Source organism: Sander lucioperca, chromosome 11 (genome assembly GCF_008315115.2).
Source record: "Sander lucioperca isolate FBNREF2018 chromosome 11, SLUC_FBN_1.2, whole genome shotgun sequence".
In the NCBI taxonomy this organism is placed as follows: Eukaryota; Metazoa; Chordata; class Actinopteri; order Perciformes; family Percidae; genus Sander; species Sander lucioperca.
Window position 1 is genome coordinate 39020598 of NC_050183.1, and position 23563 is coordinate 39044160.

The following is a 23563-nucleotide window of genomic DNA, read 5'->3' on the forward strand; positions in this document are numbered from 1 at the left end:
TCAGGTTCAACCCAGGGTTTTCTGTATCTCGGTGGATCACTTGTTACCGGGTTCAATCGCCGTGGTAACTTATGCTAAACACTTAACCTGCTCAGGAGCAGGTTAAATTGGAGATTAGAGATCAACTGGTGTAAAAGCACCGCCTACTGACCAATCAATACTCGGTTGATAACGGTGTCACTGTTCTTAGCAGATCCGGTGGAGCTCGGTGTGCAGAGAGGGAGAGGTGAGCTCATAAAAGTTAAAACATTTAGAGACTGACATCCCCGTTAACATTCCCTGATGGGTATCTTTATGAAAGATATAGATTTTCAGCGGAGGGAATTACATATCTTTGTCAGCTTCTTGAGCCATGTTGCCAATGCGACACATCCGTTTGAATTATGTTTTATATTTTTATTTATGGCTTGAATCCTTAAAGAGAGACCAGTAAAATATCAGACAGAATGTCAGGCAGAAATGGCAAAAATAAATACATGAACATGTTGCAGTTCACAACATGGAGAGAAAACTTAAAGCAAAGTGTCTGTAGGAGAAACTTTGCTTTAAGTTTTCCCTAAATGCAGAATATAATCAGGTATTTGGTGTATTTGGTGGCAGCTGCACCAGCAGCAGTAGAGTTAAAAAGCTGATCTGCGTGAGCACAAAAACACTCCAACTCTCTGACACATAAATTAACTCGTTATTTCCTGTAAACAGAGAGGGGAGGAGCATCACAGAGCAGGTGATCCAGGTACATGAGAACAGGGAGGAAACCCTGAAACTGAAATAGTTCAGTCAGTTCAGACTCCATTTAAAGACAACTGACCGTGTGTGTGTGTGTGTGTGTGTGTGTGTGTGTGTATGTGTGTGTGTGTCTGTTCTTCCAGTCTTACCTGTGACTTGTACAAACTTATTTTCTGTAAATGTTGTGAGCTCACAGTCAGTGTTCCTGTTTTACCTCTCAGACTGACTTCAGATCAGAAGATGAGTGATTTGGAGGAAGAGGAGGACGGAGCAGAGTCTGTAGTATCTGGCTGTCAGTCTATGAAGAGTGACCGGTCCAAAGATCATCCTCCACACTTCAGTAATGAACCTGGACCCTCAGACACAAAGTAAGACAACTGATACTAACTCATTTAATGATTCATTTTCAGTTTTCTCTGCCATGTTTGTTTAGATTTTTCTGTTGATTATGTGTTGGTATATTAAAGTTTTTATGAATTTTCTTCTGAAGGCCAAGAACAAAAATACATGACACACTGATGTACATTCCCTGATGGGTATCTTTATGAAAGATATAGATTTTCAGCCGAGGGAATTACATATCTTTGTCAGCTTCTTGAGCCGTATGTTGCCAATGCGACACATCCGTTTGAATTATGTTTTTATATTTTTTATTTATGGCTTGAATCCTTAAAGAGAGACTAGTAAAATATCAGACAGAATGTCAGGCAGAAATGGCAAAAATAAATACATGAACATGTTGCAGTTCACAACATGGAGAGAAAACTTAAAGCAAAGTGTCTGTAGGAGAAACTTTGCTTCTCTGTGTGTGTGTGTGTGTGTGTGTGTGTGTGTGTGTGTGTGTGTGTGTGTGTGTGTGTGTTTGTGTGTTCGTTCCTGTTCTTCCAGTCTTGCCTGTGAATCCGATAGCAAGCAACAAAACAAGACAAACCTGCAGGCAGGCAGCAGTCTAATGCAGTCTTATCTGCATTGGCAACATATTCCAGTCTTGAGAAGGTTGCTATGTTTAATCAGGTTTTCCCAACTTAAAAGTCTTCTATTTAAAGTTTGACATAAATCTGTTGGGTTTCTGATCTACAACTTTAATTAATGGACTTTATTAGTATAATACCTTTTCAGTGACATTAATATTTGAACCCATTCCCACATTTCCAACTGTTTGTTAGCATCATCTTTTTCTAAAAACAATTAAAATATTCCACATCTTCATCCATCCAACCTCATCCTCTCAGCCGAGGTTGGGTCGCGGAGCCACATCCAAAAGTCAAAACTAAAACACTAAATTACTGTCTTTTTCTTGTCCTCCTTTTTGTTTCTTTACTTGGTTTGATCATCAATAAAACTAGCAAAAACACTCTTGAAACACTAAATGAAATGTGTGGCTACATGTGTTTAAACCCTCAGTATTCAGGCTGCAGTTCCAAGTATGTAATGCAGATATAATATCAAATGTGACCACAAGATGGAGGCATAGAGCAACTTTAAAATCCCATCAGTGTCACCTGAAGTTACATACTGTAAATCACTTCTTCATGCATTGGATTCTTCACGTGCATTTGTGTTCTCATGTTGAGGAAAATTCACCCCGAAACACGTTTTAGGAGAGGAACAGATACTGACTACTATTAAATATTAAAACATCAAAAACAAGAAAAGAAAGATGTTTTAAAATAACAAATCCTACCCTGAATACAATTAATAAAATAAAAACAAATTCTAAAAGGTTAAAAACGTATTTAATCATATTGTTTAAAATATTTTTAAAGGTTTAAATTTAAAACTCAAAATCTGGGGAGTGAGGCCTGTACTACGAAGCGAGATTTGGGGTTACCGAGGTAACTTCAGGTTCAACCCAGGGTTTTCTGTATCTCGGTGGATCACTTGTTACCGGGTTCAATCGCCGTGGTAACTTATGCTAAACACTTAACCTGCTCAGGAGCAGGTTAAATTGGAGATTAGAGATCAACTGGTGTAAAAGCACCGCCTACTGACCAATCAATACTCGGTTGATAACGGTGTCACTGTTCTTAGCAGATCCGGTGGAGCTCGGTGTGCAGAGAGGGAGAGGTGAGCTCATAAAAGTTAAAACATTTAGAGACTGACATCCCCGTTAACATTCCCTGATGGGTATCTTTATGAAAGATATAGATTTTCAGCGGAGGGAATTACATATCTTTGTCAGCTTCTTGAGCCATGTTGCCAATGCGACACATCCGTTTGAATTATGTTTTTATATTTTTTATTTATGGCTTGAATCCTTAAAGAGAGACCAGTAAAATATCAGACAGAATGTCAGGCAGAAATGGCAAAAATAAATACATGAACATGTTGCAGTTCACAACATGGAGAGAAAACTTAAAGCAAAGTGTCTGTAGGAGAAACTTTGCTTTAAGTTTTCTCTAAATGCAGAATATAATCAGGTATTTGGTGTATTTGGTGGCAGCTGCACCAGCAGCAGTAGAGTTAAAAAGCTGATCTGCGTGAGCACAAAAACACTCCAACTCTCTGACACATAAATTAACTCGTTATTTCCTGTAAACAGAGAGGGGAGGAGCATCACAGAGCAGGTGATCCAGGTACATGAGAACAGGGAGGAAACCCTGAAACTGAAATAGTTCAGTCAGTTCAGACTCCATTTAAAGACAACTGACCGTGTGTGTGTGTGTGTGTGTGTGTGTGTGTGTGTGTATGTGTGTGTGTGTCTGTTCTTCCAGTCTTACCTGTGACTTGTACAAACTTATTTTCTGTAAATGTTGTGAGCTCACAGTCAGTGTTCCTGTTTTACCTCTCAGACTGACTTCAGATCAGAAGATGAGTGATTTGGAGGAAGAGGAGGACGGAGCAGAGTCTGTAGTATCTGGCTGTCTGTCTATGAAGAGTGACCGGTCCAAAGATCATCCTCCACACTTCAGTAATGAACCTGGACCCTCAGACACAAAGTAAGACAACTGATACTAACTCATTTAATGATTCATTTTCAGTTTTCTCTGCCATGTTTGTTTAGATTTTTCTGTTGATTATGTGTTGGTATATTAAAGTTTTTATGAATTTTCTTCTGAAGGCCAAGAACAAAAATACATGACACACTGATGTACATTCCCTGATGGGTATCTTTATGAAAGATATAGATTTTCAGCCGAGGGAATTACATATCTTTGTCAGCTTCTTGAGCCGTATGTTGCCAATGCGACACATCCGTTTGAATTATGTTTTTATATTTTTTATTTATGGCTTGAATCCTTAAAGAGAGACTAGTAAAATATCAGACAGAATGTCAGGCAGAAATGGCAAAAATAAATACATGAACATGTTGCAGTTCACAACATGGAGAGAAAACTTAAAGCAAAGTGTCTGTAGGAGAAACTTTGCTTCTCTGTGTGTGTGTGTGTGTGTGTGTGTGTGTGTGTGTTTGTGTGTTCGTTCCTGTTCTTCCAGTCTTGCCTGTGAATCCGATAGCAAGCAACAAAACAAGACAAACCTGCAGGCAGGCAGCAGTCTAATGCAGTCTTATCTGCATTGGCAACATATTCCAGTCTTGAGAAGGTTGCTATGTTTAATCAGGTTTTCCCAACTTAAAAGTCTTCTATTTAAAGTTTGACATAAATCTGTTGGGTTTCTGATCTACAACTTTAATTAATGGACTTTATTAGTATAATACCTTTTCAGTGACATTAATATTTGAACCCATTCCCACATTTCCAACTGTTTGTTAGCATCATCTTTTTCTAAAAACAATTAAAATATTCCACATCTTCATCCATCCAACCTCATCCTCTCAGCCGAGGTCGGGTCGCGGAGCCACATCCAAAAGTCAAAACTAAAACACTAAATTACTGTCTTTTTCTTGTCCTCCTTTTTGTTTCTTTACTTGGTTTGATCATCAATAAAACTAGCAAAAACACTCTTGAAACACTAAATGAAATGTGTGGCTACATGTGTTTAAACCCTCAGTATTCAGGCTGCAGTTCCAAGTATGTAATGCAGATGTAATATCAAATGTGACCACAAGATGGAGGCATAGAGCAACTTTAAAATCCCATCAGTGTCACCTGAAGTTACATACTGTAAATCACTTCTTCATGCATTGGATTCTTCACGTGCATTTGTGTTCTCATGTTGAGGAAAATTCACCCCGAAACACGTTTTAGGAGAGGAACAGATACTGACTACTATTAAATATTAAAACATCAAAAACAAGAAAAGAAAGATGTTTTAAAATAACAAATCCTACCCTGAATACAATTAATAAAATAAAAACAAATTCTAAAAGGTTAAAAACGTATTTAATCATATTGTTTAAAATATTTTAAAGGTTTAAATTTAAAACTCAAAATCTGGGGAGTGAGGCCTGTACTACGAAGCGAGATTTGGGGTTACCGAGGTAACTTCAGGTTCAACCCAGGGTTTTCTGTATCTCGGTGGATCACTTGTTACCGGGTTCAATCGCCGTGGTAACTTATGCTAAACACTTAACCTGCTCAGGAGCAGGTTAAATTGGAGATTAGAGATCAACTGGTGTAAAAGCACCGCCTACTGACCAATCAATACTCGGTTGATAACGGTGTCACTGTTCTTAGCAGATCCGGTGGAGCTCGGTGTGCAGAGAGGGAGAGGTGAGCTCATAAAAGTTAAAACATTTAGAGACTGACATCCCCGTTAACATTCCCTGATGGGTATCTTTATGAAAGATATAGATTTTCAGCGGAGGGAATTACATATCTTTGTCAGCTTCTTGAGCCATGTTGCCAATGCGACACATCCGTTTGAATTATGTTTTTATATTTTTTATTTATGGCTTGAATCCTTAAAGAGAGACCAGTAAAATATCAGACAGAATGTCAGGCAGAAATGGCAAAAATAAATACATGAACATGTTGCAGTTCACAACATGGAGAGAAAACTTAAAGCAAAGTGTCTGTAGGAGAAACTTTGCTTTAAGTTTTCCCTAAATGCAGAATATAATCAGGTATTTGGTGTATTTGGTGGCAGCTGCACCAGCAGCAGTAGAGTTAAAAAGCTGATCTGCGTGAGCACAAAAACACTCCAACTCTCTGACACATAAATTAACTCGTTATTTCCTGTAAACAGAGAGGGGAGGAGCATCACAGAGCAGGTGATCCAGGTACATGAGAACAGGGAGGAAACCCTGAAACTGAAATAGTTCAGTCAGTTCAGACTCCATTTAAAGACAACTGACCGTGTGTGTGTGTGTGTGTGTGTGTGTGTGTGTATGTGTGTGTGTGTCTGTTCTTCCAGTCTTACCTGTGACTTGTACAAACTTATTTTCTGTAAATGTTGTGAGCTCACAGTCAGTGTTCCTGTTTTACCTCTCAGACTGACTTCAGATCAGAAGATGAGTGATTTGGAGGAAGAGGAGGACGGAGCAGAGTCTGTAGTATCTGGCTGTCAGTCTATGAAGAGTGACCGGTCCAAAGATCATCCTCCACACTTCAGTAATGAACCTGGACCCTCAGACACAAAGTAAGACAACTGATACTAACTCATTTAATGACTCATTTTCAGTTTTCTCTGCCATGTTTGTTTAGATTTTTCTGTTTATTATGTGTTGGTATATTAAAGTTTTATAAATGTTGTTCTAAAGGCCAAGAAGAAACATACATGACACACTGATATAAAAGTTATCTGAGGGGAGGAAATGATCAAATTTAGATTTAAATTACATTCATGCCTTCATTTGATAGAAAAAAAGCATGATTTAGTAAAAAAGAAACAGTCTGGACTTGAACCTGAGAGACCACTGTTACATGCTGGTCTTCCTCAATATTCAGACCACTTCTAACCTCTGTTGAAACCTAACTGACTCTAGACAGTTTGGCCAAATCTTAATATATTTCAACAACAACCAACAAATCATTTTAGTGATGAAGAAATGTTTTCACAGAGAGAGGAAGAGGAGTGATGTTTCTGAGGAGGAGCAGCCGTCCAGATCCAGAACCAGAGCTGGACTGCAGACAGCCAATCAGAGCAGCTCTGAACAAAGTAAGTCTGTCCATCTGTCTGCTGATGTCTTCATGTCTGAACCAGTGGCGTAGGCAGAAAAAGTATTTTGGGCGGGCCTGTACAAAAGTGAGTGGGCCATTTTCAAAAAGACGTAGAAGTAGCAAAAAGGACAAACTGAAAACAACAGCAACAATTTTACCTTCCAACATATACAGCATTACAAAGGCAATAGCAGTACTGTCTACAACATGCTCAACCAATAAAGCTTAGTCTAAAACGTTTGTGCACAACAATATAGACGAAAACCTGTCGATTTTAACCTATTCAAGCTAAAATATATTTGCACTGGCAGAACCAGCAGCATTGGCTCTACACGGCACTGTTAGAAAATTAACCATGTTATTGCACAAAGTGGCAACTAAACATGAACCTCAACAGCAGAGAAGGTGTTTACATACTGCATGACATAGAATAGCCTACATCAGACAGACATAGCACATATGTAGCGTTATGTATTCATAACAGCATTGTTGCTTCAGGACTATGGTCAGATCATGAGAATTACTGGAATTGTTGGGTCTTTGTAAATTATAGAGTGTGGTCTAGACCTACTCTATCTGTAAAGGTTCTTGAGATAACTCTTGTTATGATTTGATACTATAAATACAATTAAATTGAACTGAAAAAGAAAATCAAAGAATGAAAACTTCCAGCCAAGCATTATTTGAATTATGAAAGATATAATGAAAAGTGGCCAGCAAAGCACCAAATCTTAGACAGTGTATCGAGTCCACGGCAGTGACAGGATCAAAGAAAAGTAAAAACTATGTCACTCACAGATAAGTTATCTTCTTATTTAATATGGGCAAAACGCAAACGTGTTTCAGCTAGAAGCCATCATCAGTGTTCACCATTTCTTACTAAATAGGAAGGTTACTAGGTTACTTAAATAATAACGCAAGAAGCATGAAACACGTTTTACTTAAAGGGATACTTCACCGATTTAGCATTAAGCTTTGTATCCGTAGAAACACGGTAGTATTTTCGAATGACCGTGCTTCATGTCCCCCTGAGATGAGAGAATTCTGTATTGTGGGTCTGGAAAAAATCTTGAGATGACGGAAAACTACGATTTTTGCGTCATCGGAGGCATTTTTGCCCAGAGTCTGTGGACTACAGCCAGCTAGTTCCGCATATTTTCAACCCGCCCATAGGGGGTTGGACTGTCTTTACACGAAGCTTGCTGAAGTAAACCGAGTGTCAGCCATCTTGAAGCTTCGCTAAACAGTCTTTTCAGCAGCAAACTTTTACAACAATTATGTGCATTTAAACTACCACACATGTACCACCCGGATACATTGGTACAGATCGGCAAATATGCAGGAAACTTTATTACAGACGGAATACTCAACACACTACGCAAGCTTTGCCTGCTACGGAGACCAGCACCTCAGCCTGCGGTGTCGCTAGATGCCGCTAGCCGGGGAAAGGGACCTTGACAGCGGTGTGGAGGAGTTAGAGCTAGGTGGAAAGCTAACACTAGCCGGCCACCTGTTCCATCAATCCTGCTTGCAAGTATCCGCTCATTAGACAACAAACTGGACTACATCCAACTTCAACAAAACTCCCAACGCGAGTTCAGAGACTGCTGTGTTTTTGTTGTTGTGGAAACATGGCTGAACAACAGCGTACCGGACTATCCAGCTACCAAGCCGGCTGCTCTGTCACCGAGTAAGACTAGTGGAGGTGGGCTGTGTTAACACAGACTGGTGCGTAAATGTGTCCTGCTAACTGGAGTTTGTGACTGTTGAATGCCGACCATTCTACATTCCACGCAAATTTACGGCTGTGCTTATACTCAGTGTTTACAGCCCACCAAGCGCTGATGCTAGTATGCGTTAGCTGAACTTTACGGAGGCTATAATGTGTGTGCACTAAATGTAGCCTGTTTCGTTTTTAAATAATGTCGTTTTTATATATTTTAAATGTGTAACACCACTTGAGCCACGGTGAAACGTTGTTTTGTGTATATGGTTGAAATGACAATAAAACACACTTGAGTTAAGTTGAATGCCTCACTGTCTGTCTGTAAACAGTAGGCGTGGCTTGGGAGTGGACTCTAAAGCAGCAAAGCAAGTGCATTCTGGGATTTGGTGTCCTTCATCCACGTGAGCCAAAAAAAAATTTTCTGGCTTTTCTCGGCTTAGAGGGCACCAATTTCTAAAAAAAATGTCACATTTCTACTACATAAGTGACCCAATTAAAGATATATTCATCTTTCCAATGGTGAAATATCCCTTTAATGTTACCTCTGAGGGCCAGCACTCAAATAAACTCCTCTCTCGCTGATGGGCTGTCAGCTCCGCTGGGGAAATGTCTGCACCTGCTGCAGAAAAGCTCGTCCTTATTTACACTGTATTCCATCCAAGAAAACTGTCCATACCACTTTAAAGAGAAGCAATTGTTGTCGCGGTAACTTTTAACAGTACATTGCTTAACACATCCAGGGGCTAGCTAACGTTAGCTGCTGAAGGCAGCCCGGAGAGTCTGCCTGTTGGTACCATAGCAACCACCTGCGTTCCAAGACTTCCTAATTGTTTGATCCTTATCTATGGTTTTAACAGTTTCGTTTTAATCAGAAGAGAAGACACATTAAACACACACAACTAGTTCTGTTAATGTTTTCTTTTTTTACATACATTTTAATATTTTTCATAACAAAACGTATTTTGATCAAACTTGGCTGGACAAGCTAGTGAGTAAAGTGTGCGGGCCAGTGCCGCCCTGGCCCATTACTGACTACGCGCCTGGTCTGAACACACCACTGGTTGTTGTAATACTGAGACATTTGTGAGTCATACAGCACAGACATTTGAACATTATGAATATCATTATAGTTTAAGTCCATCTGAAATTTAATTGCACCATTTTCATATTGGTAATAAAATAATCACCAGATTATCTTTTCATCTTCTGTCTCTCACCTTTGTCCTTTTTTTAGTGTATGTTGGTCATCAGAAACATAAGATCAGGCTGAAGGGGACATTTGAATGTGTAAATGAAGGAGCTGAAACAGGAAGTGAAACCCTCCTCAACAGGATCTACACTGTCCTCTACCTCATAGAGGGACAGAGTGAAGAGGTTAATACCCAACATGAGGTGAGGCAGCTCGAGACAGCTTCCAAGAAGAAGACCCTCCATGACTCTCCAATGAAGTGCCACGACATCTTTAAAGCCTCACCTGGCCAACAGAAACACATCAGAGTGGTTCTGACGAGCGGCGTCGCTGGCGTTGGAAAAACCTTCTCAGTGCAGAAGTTCTGTCTGGACTGGGCCGAGGGTTTGAAAAACCAAGATATCAGTCTGGTGATTCCTCTTTCCTTCAGGGAGCTGAACTTGATCAAAGATGAGCAGTACAGTCTTCTGGAGCTGCTCCGTGTTTTCCATCCATCATTACAGGAGGTCACAGCAGAGCAGCTCGCTGGCTCTAAAGTTCTCTTCATCTTTGACGGCCTGGATGAAAGCAGACTTTCACTGGATTTCAACAACAATGAGGCTGTTTCTGATGTCACACAGAAGTCATCAGTCAACGTGCTGTTGACAGACCTCATCCAGGGGAAGCTGCTTCCCTCGGCTCTCGTCTGGATAACTTCCCGACCTGCAGCAGCCAATCAGATCCCTCCTAAGTGTGTTGACAGGGTAACAGAAGTACGAGGCTTCACTGATGCCCAGAAGGAGGAGTACTTCAAGAAGAGAGTAAGTGATGAAGAGCTGTCCAGCAGAATCATCTCCCACATCAAGACATCCAGGAGCCTCCACATCATGTGTCTGATCCCAGTCTTCTGCTGGATCACTGCTACAGTTCTGGACCACATGTTGACTACAGACCAGAGAGGAGAGCTGCCCAAGACCCTGACTGACATGTACTCACACTTCCTGCTGGTTCAGACAAAGAGGAAGAAGCTCAAGTATGCTGAGGGACATGAGTCGAGTCCACAGGAGCTGACGGAGGCTGACAGGGGAGTTCTTCTGAAGCTGGGGAGGCTGGCGTTTGAACAGCTGGAGAAAGGAAACATCATGTTCTACCAAGAAGACCTGGAGCATTGTGGTCTGGATGTCACAGAGGCCTCGCTGTACTCAGGAGTTTGTACAGAGATCTTCAAAACAGAGAGTGTGATCTTCCAGAAAACAGTCTACTGCTTCATTCATCTGAGCGTTCAGGAGTTTCTCGCTGCAGTCTACCTGTTCCACTGTTACACCAACAGGAACACACAGGTACTGGAGGACTTCCTGGGAGGAGGGTTATCTCTGGATGAAGATGAAGATCAATACCCATCCCTGAATGTCTTCCTGAAGAGAGCCATGAAGAAATCCCTTGAAAGTGAAAATGGCCACCTGGACATGTTTGTCCGCTTCCTTCATGGCCTCTCTCTGGAGTCCAACCAGAGACTCTTAGGAGGCCTGCTGGGTCAGACAGACAACAGTCCAGAAATCATCCAGAGAGCCATCAACAACCTGAAGGAGATGAACAGTGATGGTATCTCTCCTGACAGAAGCATCAACATCTTCCACTGTCTGATGGAGATGAACGACCACTCAGTCCATCAGGAGATCCAAGAGTTCCTGAAGTCAGAGAACAAATCAGACAAGAAACTCTCTGAAATCCACTGCTCAGCTCTGGCATACATGCTGCAGATGTCAGAGGAAGTTCTGGATGAGTTGGACCTGGACAAGTACAACCCATCACGGGAAGGACGACGGAGACTGATTCCAGCTTTGAGGAACTGCAGAAAGGCTGTGTAAGTCCAGATGTGATTATCATTTTAAATCAGTGTGAAGCTGAGGCCACCAGTATTAGAGTAAACATACAGACTTTACACACATGAACAATATAAAACCTACACACTATAAAAGATAAACCTTATTGTAAATAATTCTACATGTTACCGTGCAAATGTTTTTGTTATCTAAAACGCTGTGAGAATGTGTTTGTAGCTAAAGTATCTTCTATCATTAAATCACAACAGACAGCCTTTTTACAGTGTATACAGAGTCTGCAGTTTGTTTCTTTATTGTGTCTATATTCTATACAGACATCTATTATTTGTGATCTGCTGAACTAACATCACATGAAGTTTAAGCTTTTTCATAATAACTTTTATTTAGTTATTTTTTATCATATTTTTATGAGCAGAACTTTTCTCTGAAGTATTTAATTTTAAGGATGTTTCTGTTCATTTTCACAATTTATACAATATCTATCAGGGCTGGTTTAAATAATAGATTTTTCCGATTTGAATGGCTTTACATTTGAATGATCCAGTATCGACAGATAAAATCCAGAATGGGTTTCTGTCTGTATCATATGAAACTAGAAGACCTAAGGGATCCATTGGTATGAACTATGTCATGGTAGCTGTAGGGAAGGTTAGATAATGCTCCACATTTTTTAATTACAAGTTACAGGATACATTTTGGAGAAGGAAAAAGAGGCATGGTCATTTTAAAAGGAATTCTGAATGAAATGTCTCTAAACTTTCTGACTGTAGAGCTGCACTTTATTGTGTTCATTTTAATTAAAAAGTACATGAATGTAAATGCTTTAACGTAAACATTGACTGGAGGTCATTAAGCTCGAGCCAATAAAAAGTGGCTTAAAAAAGAGAATAACTACTTACCAAAACATTATTATAAATGTTATTATTATTGTGAGGGAATAGGGATGGTTGAAAAATATCAATTTGTTTTTCATTTGAATGATCCAGTATTGATTAATCAAATCCACAATGGATCTCTGTCTGTATGGCATGGGTATTTTGAAAGGGGTCCTGTGACCTCTCACCTCAACATATCTGAATCAAATATCACACCCTTGTGAATGCGGTTTTTGATCAAAATGTAATAGCCTGTTTTTAGGATAAAACTGTCAGATTTGCTTATATTTTAAATGTTTTTATTATTTGTCATCACAGACTTTCTTCCTGTTTGCTCTATGACACTGACTTTGAAGCCATGGCCTCAGCTCTGAAGTCCAACCCCTCCCATCTGAGAGAGCTGGACCTTAGTGGATACCTCCTGGATTCAGGAGTGGAGCGTCTCTCTGCTGGACTACAGAGTCCAAACTGTAGACTGGAGACTCTGAGGTCAGTTCATGTATTGTGCTCACATGTGCTTATCTCCCTCTTCTCGCCTTGACCTACCCACATGTGAAGTGGGTAGTGGGAATGAGAATCACAAGGCATTGTGAGGCCTTAAAGGGATATTTCAGCACTGGAAGGCTGAATATATCTTTAAATTGGTTCACTTATGTAGTATAAATGTGAAAAAAAATGGAAATTGGTGCCTTCTAGGCCGAGAAAAGCCAGAAAATGTGTTTTTGGCTCATGTGGATTAAAGACACCAAATCCCAGAATGCACTTGCTTCGCTGCTCTGAGTACACTCCCAAGCCACGCCTACCGTTTACAGACAGTCAGACAGAGACAGTCAACTCAATTCAACTGTGTTTTATTGTCATTTCAACCATATACACAAAACAACATTGTAACCAGTGGTTACACAATTCAAATATATAAAAACAACATTATATACAAACGACATACGAAACACATTATATGCTCCGTAAAGTTCAGCTAACACATACTAGCATTAGCGCTTGGTAGGCTGTACACATTGGAGACGAGACAGCAGGTCTCATATTTCAGACACTGCAAAGTTATACATTGTTTGTCGGGCTATTTCGTTATTAAATTCACTTTGGATAATTTTTTAAGCGAGAAATCAACTATATAAAGTTCTAATATGGGCCGTTTTACAACAATTGATGGCTAATTGCAAATTTGGTAAGAAGTGTCGGACTTCAGGAGCTCCACACAGTCTGATGAGAAAGCTGCAACCTCCATACCCAGTGAAAGTCACAGTTTCTCGGGTTTCGTTAGCTGCTACTGTCCCTCCAATCCTATGTGTACAGATAGCAGCTAGTTAGCTTCATTTTCGGCATAACTTTCGTATATTTACAGTTTGAATTTTGTCACGCCACTTACATAACATCTACCCCAAGGTCTTATAAAGGTAACTATGGTGTCAGATTTCAATTTAATTAATTTTTGTGAACATTAGGGGTTTCGTTAGCTGCGACTGTCCCTCCAATGGACACACATGATACGCTCCGTAAAATTCAGCTAACACATAGCTAGCTACTAGCATTAGCGCTTGGTAGACTGTATCACCGAGTATACAAATTTGTGTGTATTGTAGAATGGTCGGCATTTAATAGTCACAAACTCCACCAGCAGTTAGCAGTTAGTTGGATACAAGCACCCCCATTTCTGCACCAGGCAGTCCGTGTTAACACAGCTCACCTCCACTAGCTAGCCTTACCCGGCGACAGAGCTAGTAGAGTAGCTAGACTGGTAGCTGGATAGTCCGTAGCTGTATAGTCCGATACAGCAATTGTTTCCACAACAACAAAAACACAGCAGTCTCTGAACTCGCGTTGGGAGTTTCGTTGGTTGGATGTAGTCCAGTTTGTTGTATAATGAGCGGACAACAAACACGATTTTGCCACCCACAAACTCGTTCAACGTCCAGCGGCATCGAGCTGCACAGCTGGTCTCCATAGCCGGTGAGCGAAGCTGTGTCAAGTATTCCGTCTGTAATAAAGTGTCCTGCATATTCTCCAATCTGTACCAATGTATCCCGGTGGTACACGTGTGCGGTAGTTTGAATGCACATAATTGTTGTTCTAAAATTTCCTTCGGGATGAATAAATCTATCTATCTAAAGTTTTGATGCTGAGAAGCCACGCTATGCGAGGATTCAAGATGGCTGACAGTCGTTTTGGTTCGTGAAATTTCGGAGAATGTCGGCAGTCCAACCCCCTATGGGCAGATTGACAACCTGCGGAAGTAGGTCCTACTACTGGCTGTAATCCATAGCGTCTGGCCAAAAAAGCCTCAGATAGCGCAAAAATCGTCATTTTGCATCATCTGAGGCTTTTTTCCAGACCCTCAATCCAGATCCTCTCAGGAGGACATGTGGGAGGGAAGCACGGCCATTCAAAAATACAACTGGGTTTCTACTGATACAAAGCTTAATGCTAAATCGGTGAAGTATCCCTTTAATATAAGGAGCTAACGCTATGTACTGAGTAACGTTAATACAGGGGGGAGTGACAGGCTGCAGCTGGAAATCAGAAGAAGGATGGGAAATTTTAACGTGACTTTAAAATCCACATCCACCGAGCCAAATGCTTATGTTATCATTAGTAAGCTAATTCTTGTTTCCTAACAGCGTCGTGAGTAATAGGAGCTTAGCTGGGAGCTTCATGGAGACAGTGAAAGTTTACATTAGCTGCCCTACAGCTGACAGCATTGGCTTCTACTTCATTTATTACCTGTAATGTTAGTGACAGCACCATTGACCGTTATCAATGCCATTAGCATCGTGGCTAACACTATTGTTACTTAGTTTATGACAAATGGTTTTGGCTGTGCTTTCTAACATGATGTCATTATGCTAACTGAACACTGTTAGCCTTTACAAAAGAGCCGCTTTACTACACTTGTTACATAATGTTTCATTACAGAGTTCTCTGTTGATTTGTGTTTGTCGCTCTGTACTGGTGGTGGAAAATTAATGTAAACAAAATGCCGTGCCAGAAATGCAATGCGCCAAGATGTAGGTCTCCTTCAAGGCCAAGCTGATGTTGGACGTCTGTCTAGTGGATGGAACGTGTAACAACAACCACATGCTTATAGTGGCATTGGCGATGCATAAGCCTGAGTAGTGTAGCACATATTAATAACAGGCTGCATTTGAGCATTAAATATTCTAATATTTGAATATAAAAACAAATGAAATTGTAATGGTATAATAGAGGAATATTGACAGCTGTAATATCAACCAAGTTTAAATCCATAACAGAACTGTTAAATTTGCTTCAGTTCACTTGTTTTCTGGGTGTGTGTGTCATGTCTGATCTGTGACCAACGACACTTTAACATGTGTACGATGCTTCCTGTCCAACCTGTTCTCACTCCGAACTTGTAAAATACTGACGCTTGGTCAGTGGCTCTCAGCGTCAGATACTGACGCAAAAATCCCCCTTTAGCGTCTGTATGGAACGGACCGGGCTGAGCAGCAGCTTGACAGTGGTGCTGTTAGATGATGCAGTATAAAGAGCGATACTGTAGCGAGTAGTATGAGTCAAACACAGGACATGGGTCAAACACAGGAATTTCACCAAGGAGACCGGGGTTTGTGTCCCTCGTGTCATGTTTCGTAAAGTCGCTTTCTTCTTTTCCTAAACACAATCGTCCCGTTGTTCCCGCGTGGCACGGAAGAGTAAGCCCACCCACAAGCTTTTCCTTAACATAACTGCGTCAAAAGGGACGGCAATAGTCCCGAAGAAGCGCGTTTAGATGAAGCGCGTTATATGGCGCTAAAGGAGACTTTTAGCGTCAATAACAACGACAAAGGCACCTGACCAAGCGTCCGTATTTTACGAGATGGGAGTGAGAATCTGTTGTCTTCTCTGGTCTCAGCTCTGATTATTTAACAACTGAACCTAATTTATGTACAAACATAACTTAATCCATGATGTTTTAAATGTTGTTTTTGTTCATATTTTTCTGGTAGTAAATTTAGTCTGCAGTCACAAGAGACTTGTTTTTTAAAGAAACTGTAGAAAATGTCCACTGTTATTTGTAAAAATTAGTGAATGTTTATAATTGTTGGTAAATGGTCACATCTGTACACAGAAGATCCTCTGAACTAATTTTGGTTTTAAATGGATGAAGTAGAAATATTTCTTTGGGTTCTGTTAATTTCAAAGTGTTTTCACAAATAATGTCTGACCATAGATATTGATCCATCAGAAAACACACAGACACACACAGAAAAATAATATTTCCAAATGCAGCTGTTTAAAGGATCAATATCATATTGATTGAATTAGAAATTGATTTTTATCATCGTCATTTATTCTTTATTCAGATTGGACTGCTGCGGTTTGTCAGAGATCAACTATGCAGATCTGGTCTCAGCTCTGAAGTCCAACCCCTCCCATCTGAGAGAGCTGAACCTGAGTAATAACAACCTGCAGGATTCAGGAGTGAAGCTGCTCTGTGGTTTTCTGGAGAGTCCACACTGTAGACTGGAGACTCTGAGGTCAGTTCACTGACTCTGTTACTGTTATAGATATAGATTTTTAATGCATTTTTAAAAAAATCTTGGTTTATATACATTATAACTATTTTTTTAGTTTAAAAAAGCAGAAATTGTGAACTATTTTGACAAATAGTAAAGATCAGAGGATGTTGAGTGGATCACAAACGGGTTTATGTCGAAGTTTAATCAGGAGACTGTTTTGAAACAATTTTTAAAACAAATTCAAATGCTTTAAAATTTAATAAAACACCCAAAGTTCAATCAAAGTATTCATTAATTTTACCTTTGAAGCACATCCATGCATCCATGTTATTTTTGGGCAATTTGATGAAGTTTAAAATTCCCTTCAGATCACTTGTTTTCTGGGTTTCTCTGAGCACCAATCACAACAACTTTAAAGTGTGTCAGTCTGTTTTAGTCTGAACTCAAAACTGAGACACATGAGAGAGACACAACTATATGTAAATTATTAAAATGTCTTCAAGACATCGAATTGTAGTACTCACTATGAGTAGTAGATAAGTTAGGACCAGGCTCTAGGTTCTGAGGAGCAGTTTGTAGTTAAATACAAATAAAAAAAAAGAAATGAAATACTATTTTTCTCATTTTCAATTTGACTCAACCTATTTGGTTTAAAGAATAACTTTCAACTTAAGTTGAATTATGGTTTCTCTGTAATTTGCTATTTAGTGTCTATTATTTCAAGTTAACTCTAACAATGGGACATTGAACTATTTTATATACAAACAGACATTTATTATTTGTGATATGCTGAACTAACATCACATGAAATTTAAGCTTTTTCATAATAACTTTCATTCAGTTATTTTTATCAAATTTTATGAGCAGTTTCTGAACTATTTTATTTTAAGGATGTTCCTGTTCATTTTATCAGGGCTGGTTTAAGTAATAGATTTTTACAATTTAAATTGATTTACATTTGAATGATCCAATATCGATAGATAAAATCCAGAATGGGTTTCTGTCTGTATCATATGAAACTAGAAGACCTAAGGAATCCATTGGTATCAACTATGTCATGCTAGCTGTCGGGAAGTTTATATAATGCTCCAAAGTTACATTACAAGGTATAGGAGACATTTTGGATGAGGAAAAACTGGCATGGCCATTAATTGCACTTTATTGTGTTCATGTTGAATTAAAAGCACATCAATATAACTGCTTTAATGTAAACATTGAGACTTTAATAATCGAGACAGAGGCATTTAAGTCCCGCCCCCACTGGAGGGGAAAACATCTCTCTGCTCTCCGTAGACTTGTAGACATCCTCTTTATTCCGTCAGATAGCAAACAACAGAAACATGCCTAAAAGCTGCTGTGTGCTGATATTCACTACCAAAAGGGTAAATAACCAACATCTTAAGTTTTCATAAGCTGCCGACCTGAAAAACTGAGCTTGTATGAAGAAAAATGTGGATACGGACGTGAGGAATTAGCGGAGAAAATGGGAAAACTGTAGGATCCAACAGCATCATCACACCAACCTAACAATATGTCCGACATTATGTGTGTTAGCTTAACTTACAGATTGTTTTCACAGTCAGCTGCTGGGACGACCTCCAGGTTCATTCTGCCAGTGAAGGAGAGCTCAGCAGATTTTTTTTCATTTGAATGATCCAGTATCGATTAAACAAATCCAGAATGGATCTCTGTCTGTATGGCATGTGCATTTTGAAAGGGGTCCGATGACCTCTCACCTCAACATATCTGAATCAAACATCAGACCCTTGTGAATGTGCTTTTTGATCAAAATGTGATAGTTTTTAGGACAAAAGTGTCAGATTTGAGTATATTTTAAATGTTTTATTATCTGTCATCACAGACTTTCTGGCTGTGACCTCTCTGAGACAGACTGTGAAGTTGCGGCCTCAGCTCTGAAGTCCAACCCCTCCCATCTGAGAGAGCTGGACCTGAGTGTCAATGACCTGCACGATTCAGGAGTGCAGCATCTGTGTGCTGGACTGCAGAGTCCAAACTGTAGACTGGAGACTCTCAGGTCAGTTCATGCATTGTGCTCACATGTGCTTATTTCCCTCTTTTTGCCTTGACCTACCCACATGTGAAGTGAGTAGTGGGAGTGAGAAACACAAGGCATTGTGAGGCCTTAAGATAAGGAGCTAATGCTACGTACCGAGTTACATTAGTACAGGAGGGAGTGACTGGAAATCAAAATCATTACTGCAGGTTGTAGTAACGTTAGTGACAGCACCATTGAACGTTATCAATGCCATTAGGATCGTAGCTAACACTTTTGTTACTTAGTTTATGACAAATCGTTTCTGCTGTGCTTTCTAACATGATGTCATTGTGCTAACCGAGCACCGTTAGCCTTTACAACAGAGCCGCTTCAATAAAATTAAAATAACATGTCATTTAGCTGACTTTTTTTTCTTTGGCTTTTATCCAAAGAAAAACTCCCTTTCTGGAAGAAACCTCGGCAGACCCAGACTCTTGGTAGGCGGTGTCTGACGGTGCCGGTTGGCGGTGTGATGAGCAGTGGCAGTAATAGTCACAATAAAGATAATGGAACAGTGACTACAATGGTAGTCGTAGTAGTTCATGTCATAGTAGGGCACAGCAGGGCGTTACGGGGTGTAATGTGGCATAGCAGAGCATGGGTGGACGCAGTGGACGTGGCAGAACACAGCAGGACGCAGCTGGATACTGCAGGGAATCGCAGAGCATAGCAGGGTGTAGCAGGTCCATAGCGACAGCTGCACCCAAGATCCAGGTCTTGGTGCCACCCTAATCCAAGGCGATATTCTGGGTGAAGAAGAAACATAAGGACTCCGGGGAGTAAACTCCCCAGAGCTAGGTTAGTAACAGGCATTTCTGGGAGAAGGATGCACATAAAAGGAACAAATGAAAAGAGAACATTTTTTAGTCTGGGTGGGGGGGGTCACCCAACTTTTTTATTCATGAAAAGAGCAAAATTTCAAAGTGGCTTGTTTGGTGCATATTTATCCATGTAGCTCTCAGTCTCGGCCCCCTAGCAGATGGTTCTGAACGCATCCGCGGAGTTTGCTGGGGGGGGCAGGAGGAGCACTGCGCCCCTGGTGGCTCAAACGGGTAATTGCATTGTTTAAAAAATGAGTGGAATAATTACATCTGGCATGACCAGATATTAAATAAATATCTTAAATAACACAAAACAACTAAATGGTGATAGGTAATACATCTGATTTCATATACTGCTTTGGTAAAAAAAATGATTACCTGGCTGACGATGGGAGCAGCAGGACACAAAAAAACTAAACTTACTGTTGCACTAGTCTGGACATCTTGCCGTGCCAACCTTGCAATAAAGATTTCCTAAATGCCATGTATATAAATCTGATGTCAGCTTACTAATTGATTGCGGGTTTTGTGTAGATTTGGACTTTTATACGTTTATTCCACTTTGTTTAAACGGCGAAGTGGAGAGGCCTCGTATGTGACGCTCATATCGGCCTTGCTGGATACACCGTATCATTTACCTTTTTGTGGATCTACTGATCGCTGTGGATTACTTTTTTTTGTGTCATTGGATTACGGCAAAATGCGGATCTTTTTTCTCAACGTGTCTTAACGTTTTATGGTGTGACTGAGCTTGGATTCTGTGTTTGGAGAACTGTTAACATTTTAGTTGAATTTAAGCGTCTGCCTATTGCGTTCCAAAACAGCCGTGCTGCGATTGGATTTCATAAAGGTGAATTGTTAAATTGTTACAATGTAACTTAAAAACTTTAAAAATAAACATATGTGTTTTGGAATATAATGTTCAGCTTCGGCAGCTTTATCTATGTGCTAAAATATACAATGACGATAGTGACAAATCCATAGCAACCAGTGTTGAATTGATTATATCCCAGCGTCCTTTGCTGAATGGTCTCAATGTTTTATTGTTTTATTTCATATGAATACTATTTTACTAGAGGAGTAACTTAGTATTTGAAGTAATGCAGTAATGCAGGAAGTGTGCATTTAGTTTCCATGCTTATTGTGTTTCCACAACAATGTTAGTAAGTAAATCTACTGAAATGGCCACCACACCATAAAAGAGGAGTGTGATGTGTAAGATGAGAATGCAGAGGTTAACTCCTGTACATCATGGTTGTAAAAATCAAATGGTATCTGTGCTTCTTTGCTAAGTGCAAACTTGCACGCGAGGGGTGCAAGTTTAGGTTAGAGGCCACAAAACTCCTCCGGTGGCCCCTTAATTAAATAACGAACAGTCCCTTAGTTGTTGAAGTAAAACAAAAAAAGTAAATGTTTATAATTGTTGGTAAATGGTCACATATGTATAAAGAAGATCATCTGAACTAATATTGGTTTTAAATGAATGAAGTGTACTTGCTGAAGTAGAAATATTTCTTTGGTTTCTGTTAATTTCAAATGTCTGATCATCAATATTGATCCCTCAGAACACACACATAAACACACACACACACACACATACACAGATGAAAACAAAGCAACAAAGCACATTTCCAAATGCAGCTATTTAAAGGATTAATTGGATTATGAATGGATTTTTATATTCATCATTTATTCTTTTTTCAGATTGAAGGACTGCAGTTTATCAGCGATCAGCTGTGCTTCTCTGGCCTCAGCTCTGAAGTTCAACCCCTCCCATCTGAGAGAGCTGGACCTGAGTAACAACAAGCTGCAGGATTCAGACGTGAAGCTGCTGTGTGATCTTGTGGAGAGTCCAAACTGTAGACTGGAGACTCTGAGGTCAGTAGAGTGTTGGAATCAGTCCATACTGGCCTCAGCAGTATTGAACTATATACAATTAGTATCAGAGCAAAGATCCAGTATTTCCTGTAAACCAACCTTCTCAGTGAAGCTGTAAGAGGCGAGAGAGAGGACAATCAACCGATCAGATGAGCCAGAAGCTTGTTGTGATCATGTGTTTGAGTTGATGTGAAGACAACTGTTGTTGTTTTCATGTCTGCAGGAAATACATCTGGATAACAGCTGACAGCATCACAACATGTACAGAGACATCAATCTGTCCAACCATCAAATCTGATCTCAAAGTGTTTATTCTCTCATTTCAACACTAACTGATCAGTTCATCTTTGTCACAGCTCTGAGATCAGTCTGACTGAAGCCTGCAAATCAGTGACTCTTAATTCATAGAACCAGCATTACATTTAGTAACCATGTGGTCTTCATACAGAGCAGAAGCTCTGCTGAAGTCCAGTAAACACAGCTGATGTTTTACTGTTCAGTCTTTAACATCATCTATATCTGTCCTTCAGTCATTTGTTTTGTCTGAATATTTTCATAACCATATTTACATATTTTTCATGTCATATTTAAAAGTAGATGAAACATTCAGATGGTTTTTAACAGCTCTGAACCCAACAGCAGTACATCATCATTAAAGTGAGCAGTGAACGTCTCTGTTTCTGTAGTAATGATGCATTCAGGATTCAGCAGTTTATTTCCACTGTGTACTTCAGTAAAATCTGCACAGTCAACAGACTTGATGCCCAAAGTCTCTGCACGTCTGTGAGCTTCACTCCAACACGGTTGTGTCGTGGGTTCACTTCAGAGAACCTCCTTGTTAGAGACAACACAGACATCATTTTACCGTAGGAGCTACTCTTTTTTACTAACGTACTTTTTCAACTTAGTACATACAGATAATCACAGTAACAGTGGTGGCACAGCGCCAACTAACGGTGGGGTACTCAATGCTCAATGGCACATACATCACAAACAAGTAAACATGAGAGCTGAAAGAAAGCAGGCTGCTCTAAACAGCTGCTCCACTTGGTGTGTGAACGGGACTGAAGTTCTGACAGCTGATGAACGGAGTCTCTGGAAACACTCATTTATCTCCTCTGTTGTTCTTCTCTCATCAGATGGAAGTGATCTGACTCAGAGTGATCAGGAAGGAGGATGTGTTGAGACCTGATGTGGAGTCCTTCATCATCCTGTGAGTTCCTGTATCTGATAGAGTATCATCAGTGTATCTGGACTGCTCTGCTGCTGCTCTGTCCTTCTACACAGTCTCTGCAGACACACTGAGACTCCTCCACTCCTTCTGCTCCACACTTAGTCTCTAATGTCCAGCTCTATCTCCACAGCGCTTTGGAATCAGGTCTGGCTACACAACGGATATATTCTGGGATAGAAGAAACAAGCTCTCTGGGTTGTTTGCATTTCTTTAAACCAATCACAATCGTCTCTGGCGGCGCTAATCACTGGATGTAGCGACGGTGGCTCTGCTAAATAGTCTCAGGAAGGAACTTGTTTTGGTGGAACATTTGCACCCCGCAAAAGAAAATGGCACACACAATATCAAATGAAGTTAACTGTTGACACAATACATGAACGTGAGCTATTTAAATTAGCTGATACGTGGTTAAACCTCATTGGCTCTTACCAGTGTATCTCTGTGTGTACTTTGTCCACAGCAATCCCACCAATCAGTCCCAAAACGTCCCAGTTAGAGCAACACAGTCTCACTCCCTTCTCGTCAAATGTCTGACCGTGGATTTCCGCTGGATGCAGAACATTTGCAGACCGGCTCCGCTGCGGAACGGCTGCGTGCTCCGCCGTCCGTTAATACCCACCAGGTCCGGATTTGTTGCGTAACGGCTGCGGCCAGCCGACCACGAGATCTTGCAAATTCACGTATGTTCGCGCAATATAACAGGATGTAGTTTCTATAAACAGAACCACAAAACCAAC

The 23563-nt window shown here is 40.2% G+C and overlaps 1 protein-coding gene across 2 annotated transcripts in view; it reads left to right on the forward strand.

The window, feature by feature from the left end:
* Positions 1 to 23006, forward strand: part of LOC116034870 (NLR family CARD domain-containing protein 3-like) — a 31296-nt gene extending 8290 nt beyond the window's left edge. Inside the window, exons 1-7 of one of the 2 annotated variants that reach the window (XM_036007115.1) lie at positions 6065 to 6207; positions 6629 to 6726; positions 9689 to 11486; positions 12660 to 12830; positions 16682 to 16855; positions 21419 to 21592; positions 22732 to 23006. In XM_036007115.1, the coding sequence (XP_035863008.1) occupies positions 6080 to 6207; positions 6629 to 6726; positions 9689 to 11486; positions 12660 to 12830; positions 16682 to 16855; positions 21419 to 21592; positions 22732 to 22741 (2553 nt within the window). In that variant the 5' untranslated portion in view covers positions 6065 to 6079 and the 3' untranslated portion in view covers positions 22742 to 23006. Of the gene's footprint in view, positions 1 to 6064; positions 6208 to 6628; positions 6727 to 9688; positions 11487 to 12659; positions 12831 to 16681; positions 16856 to 21418; positions 21593 to 22731 lie in introns of those variants that run through there. The other variant, XR_004898745.1, reaches the window with a different exon arrangement.
* Positions 23007 to 23563: the final 557 nt, after the last annotated feature.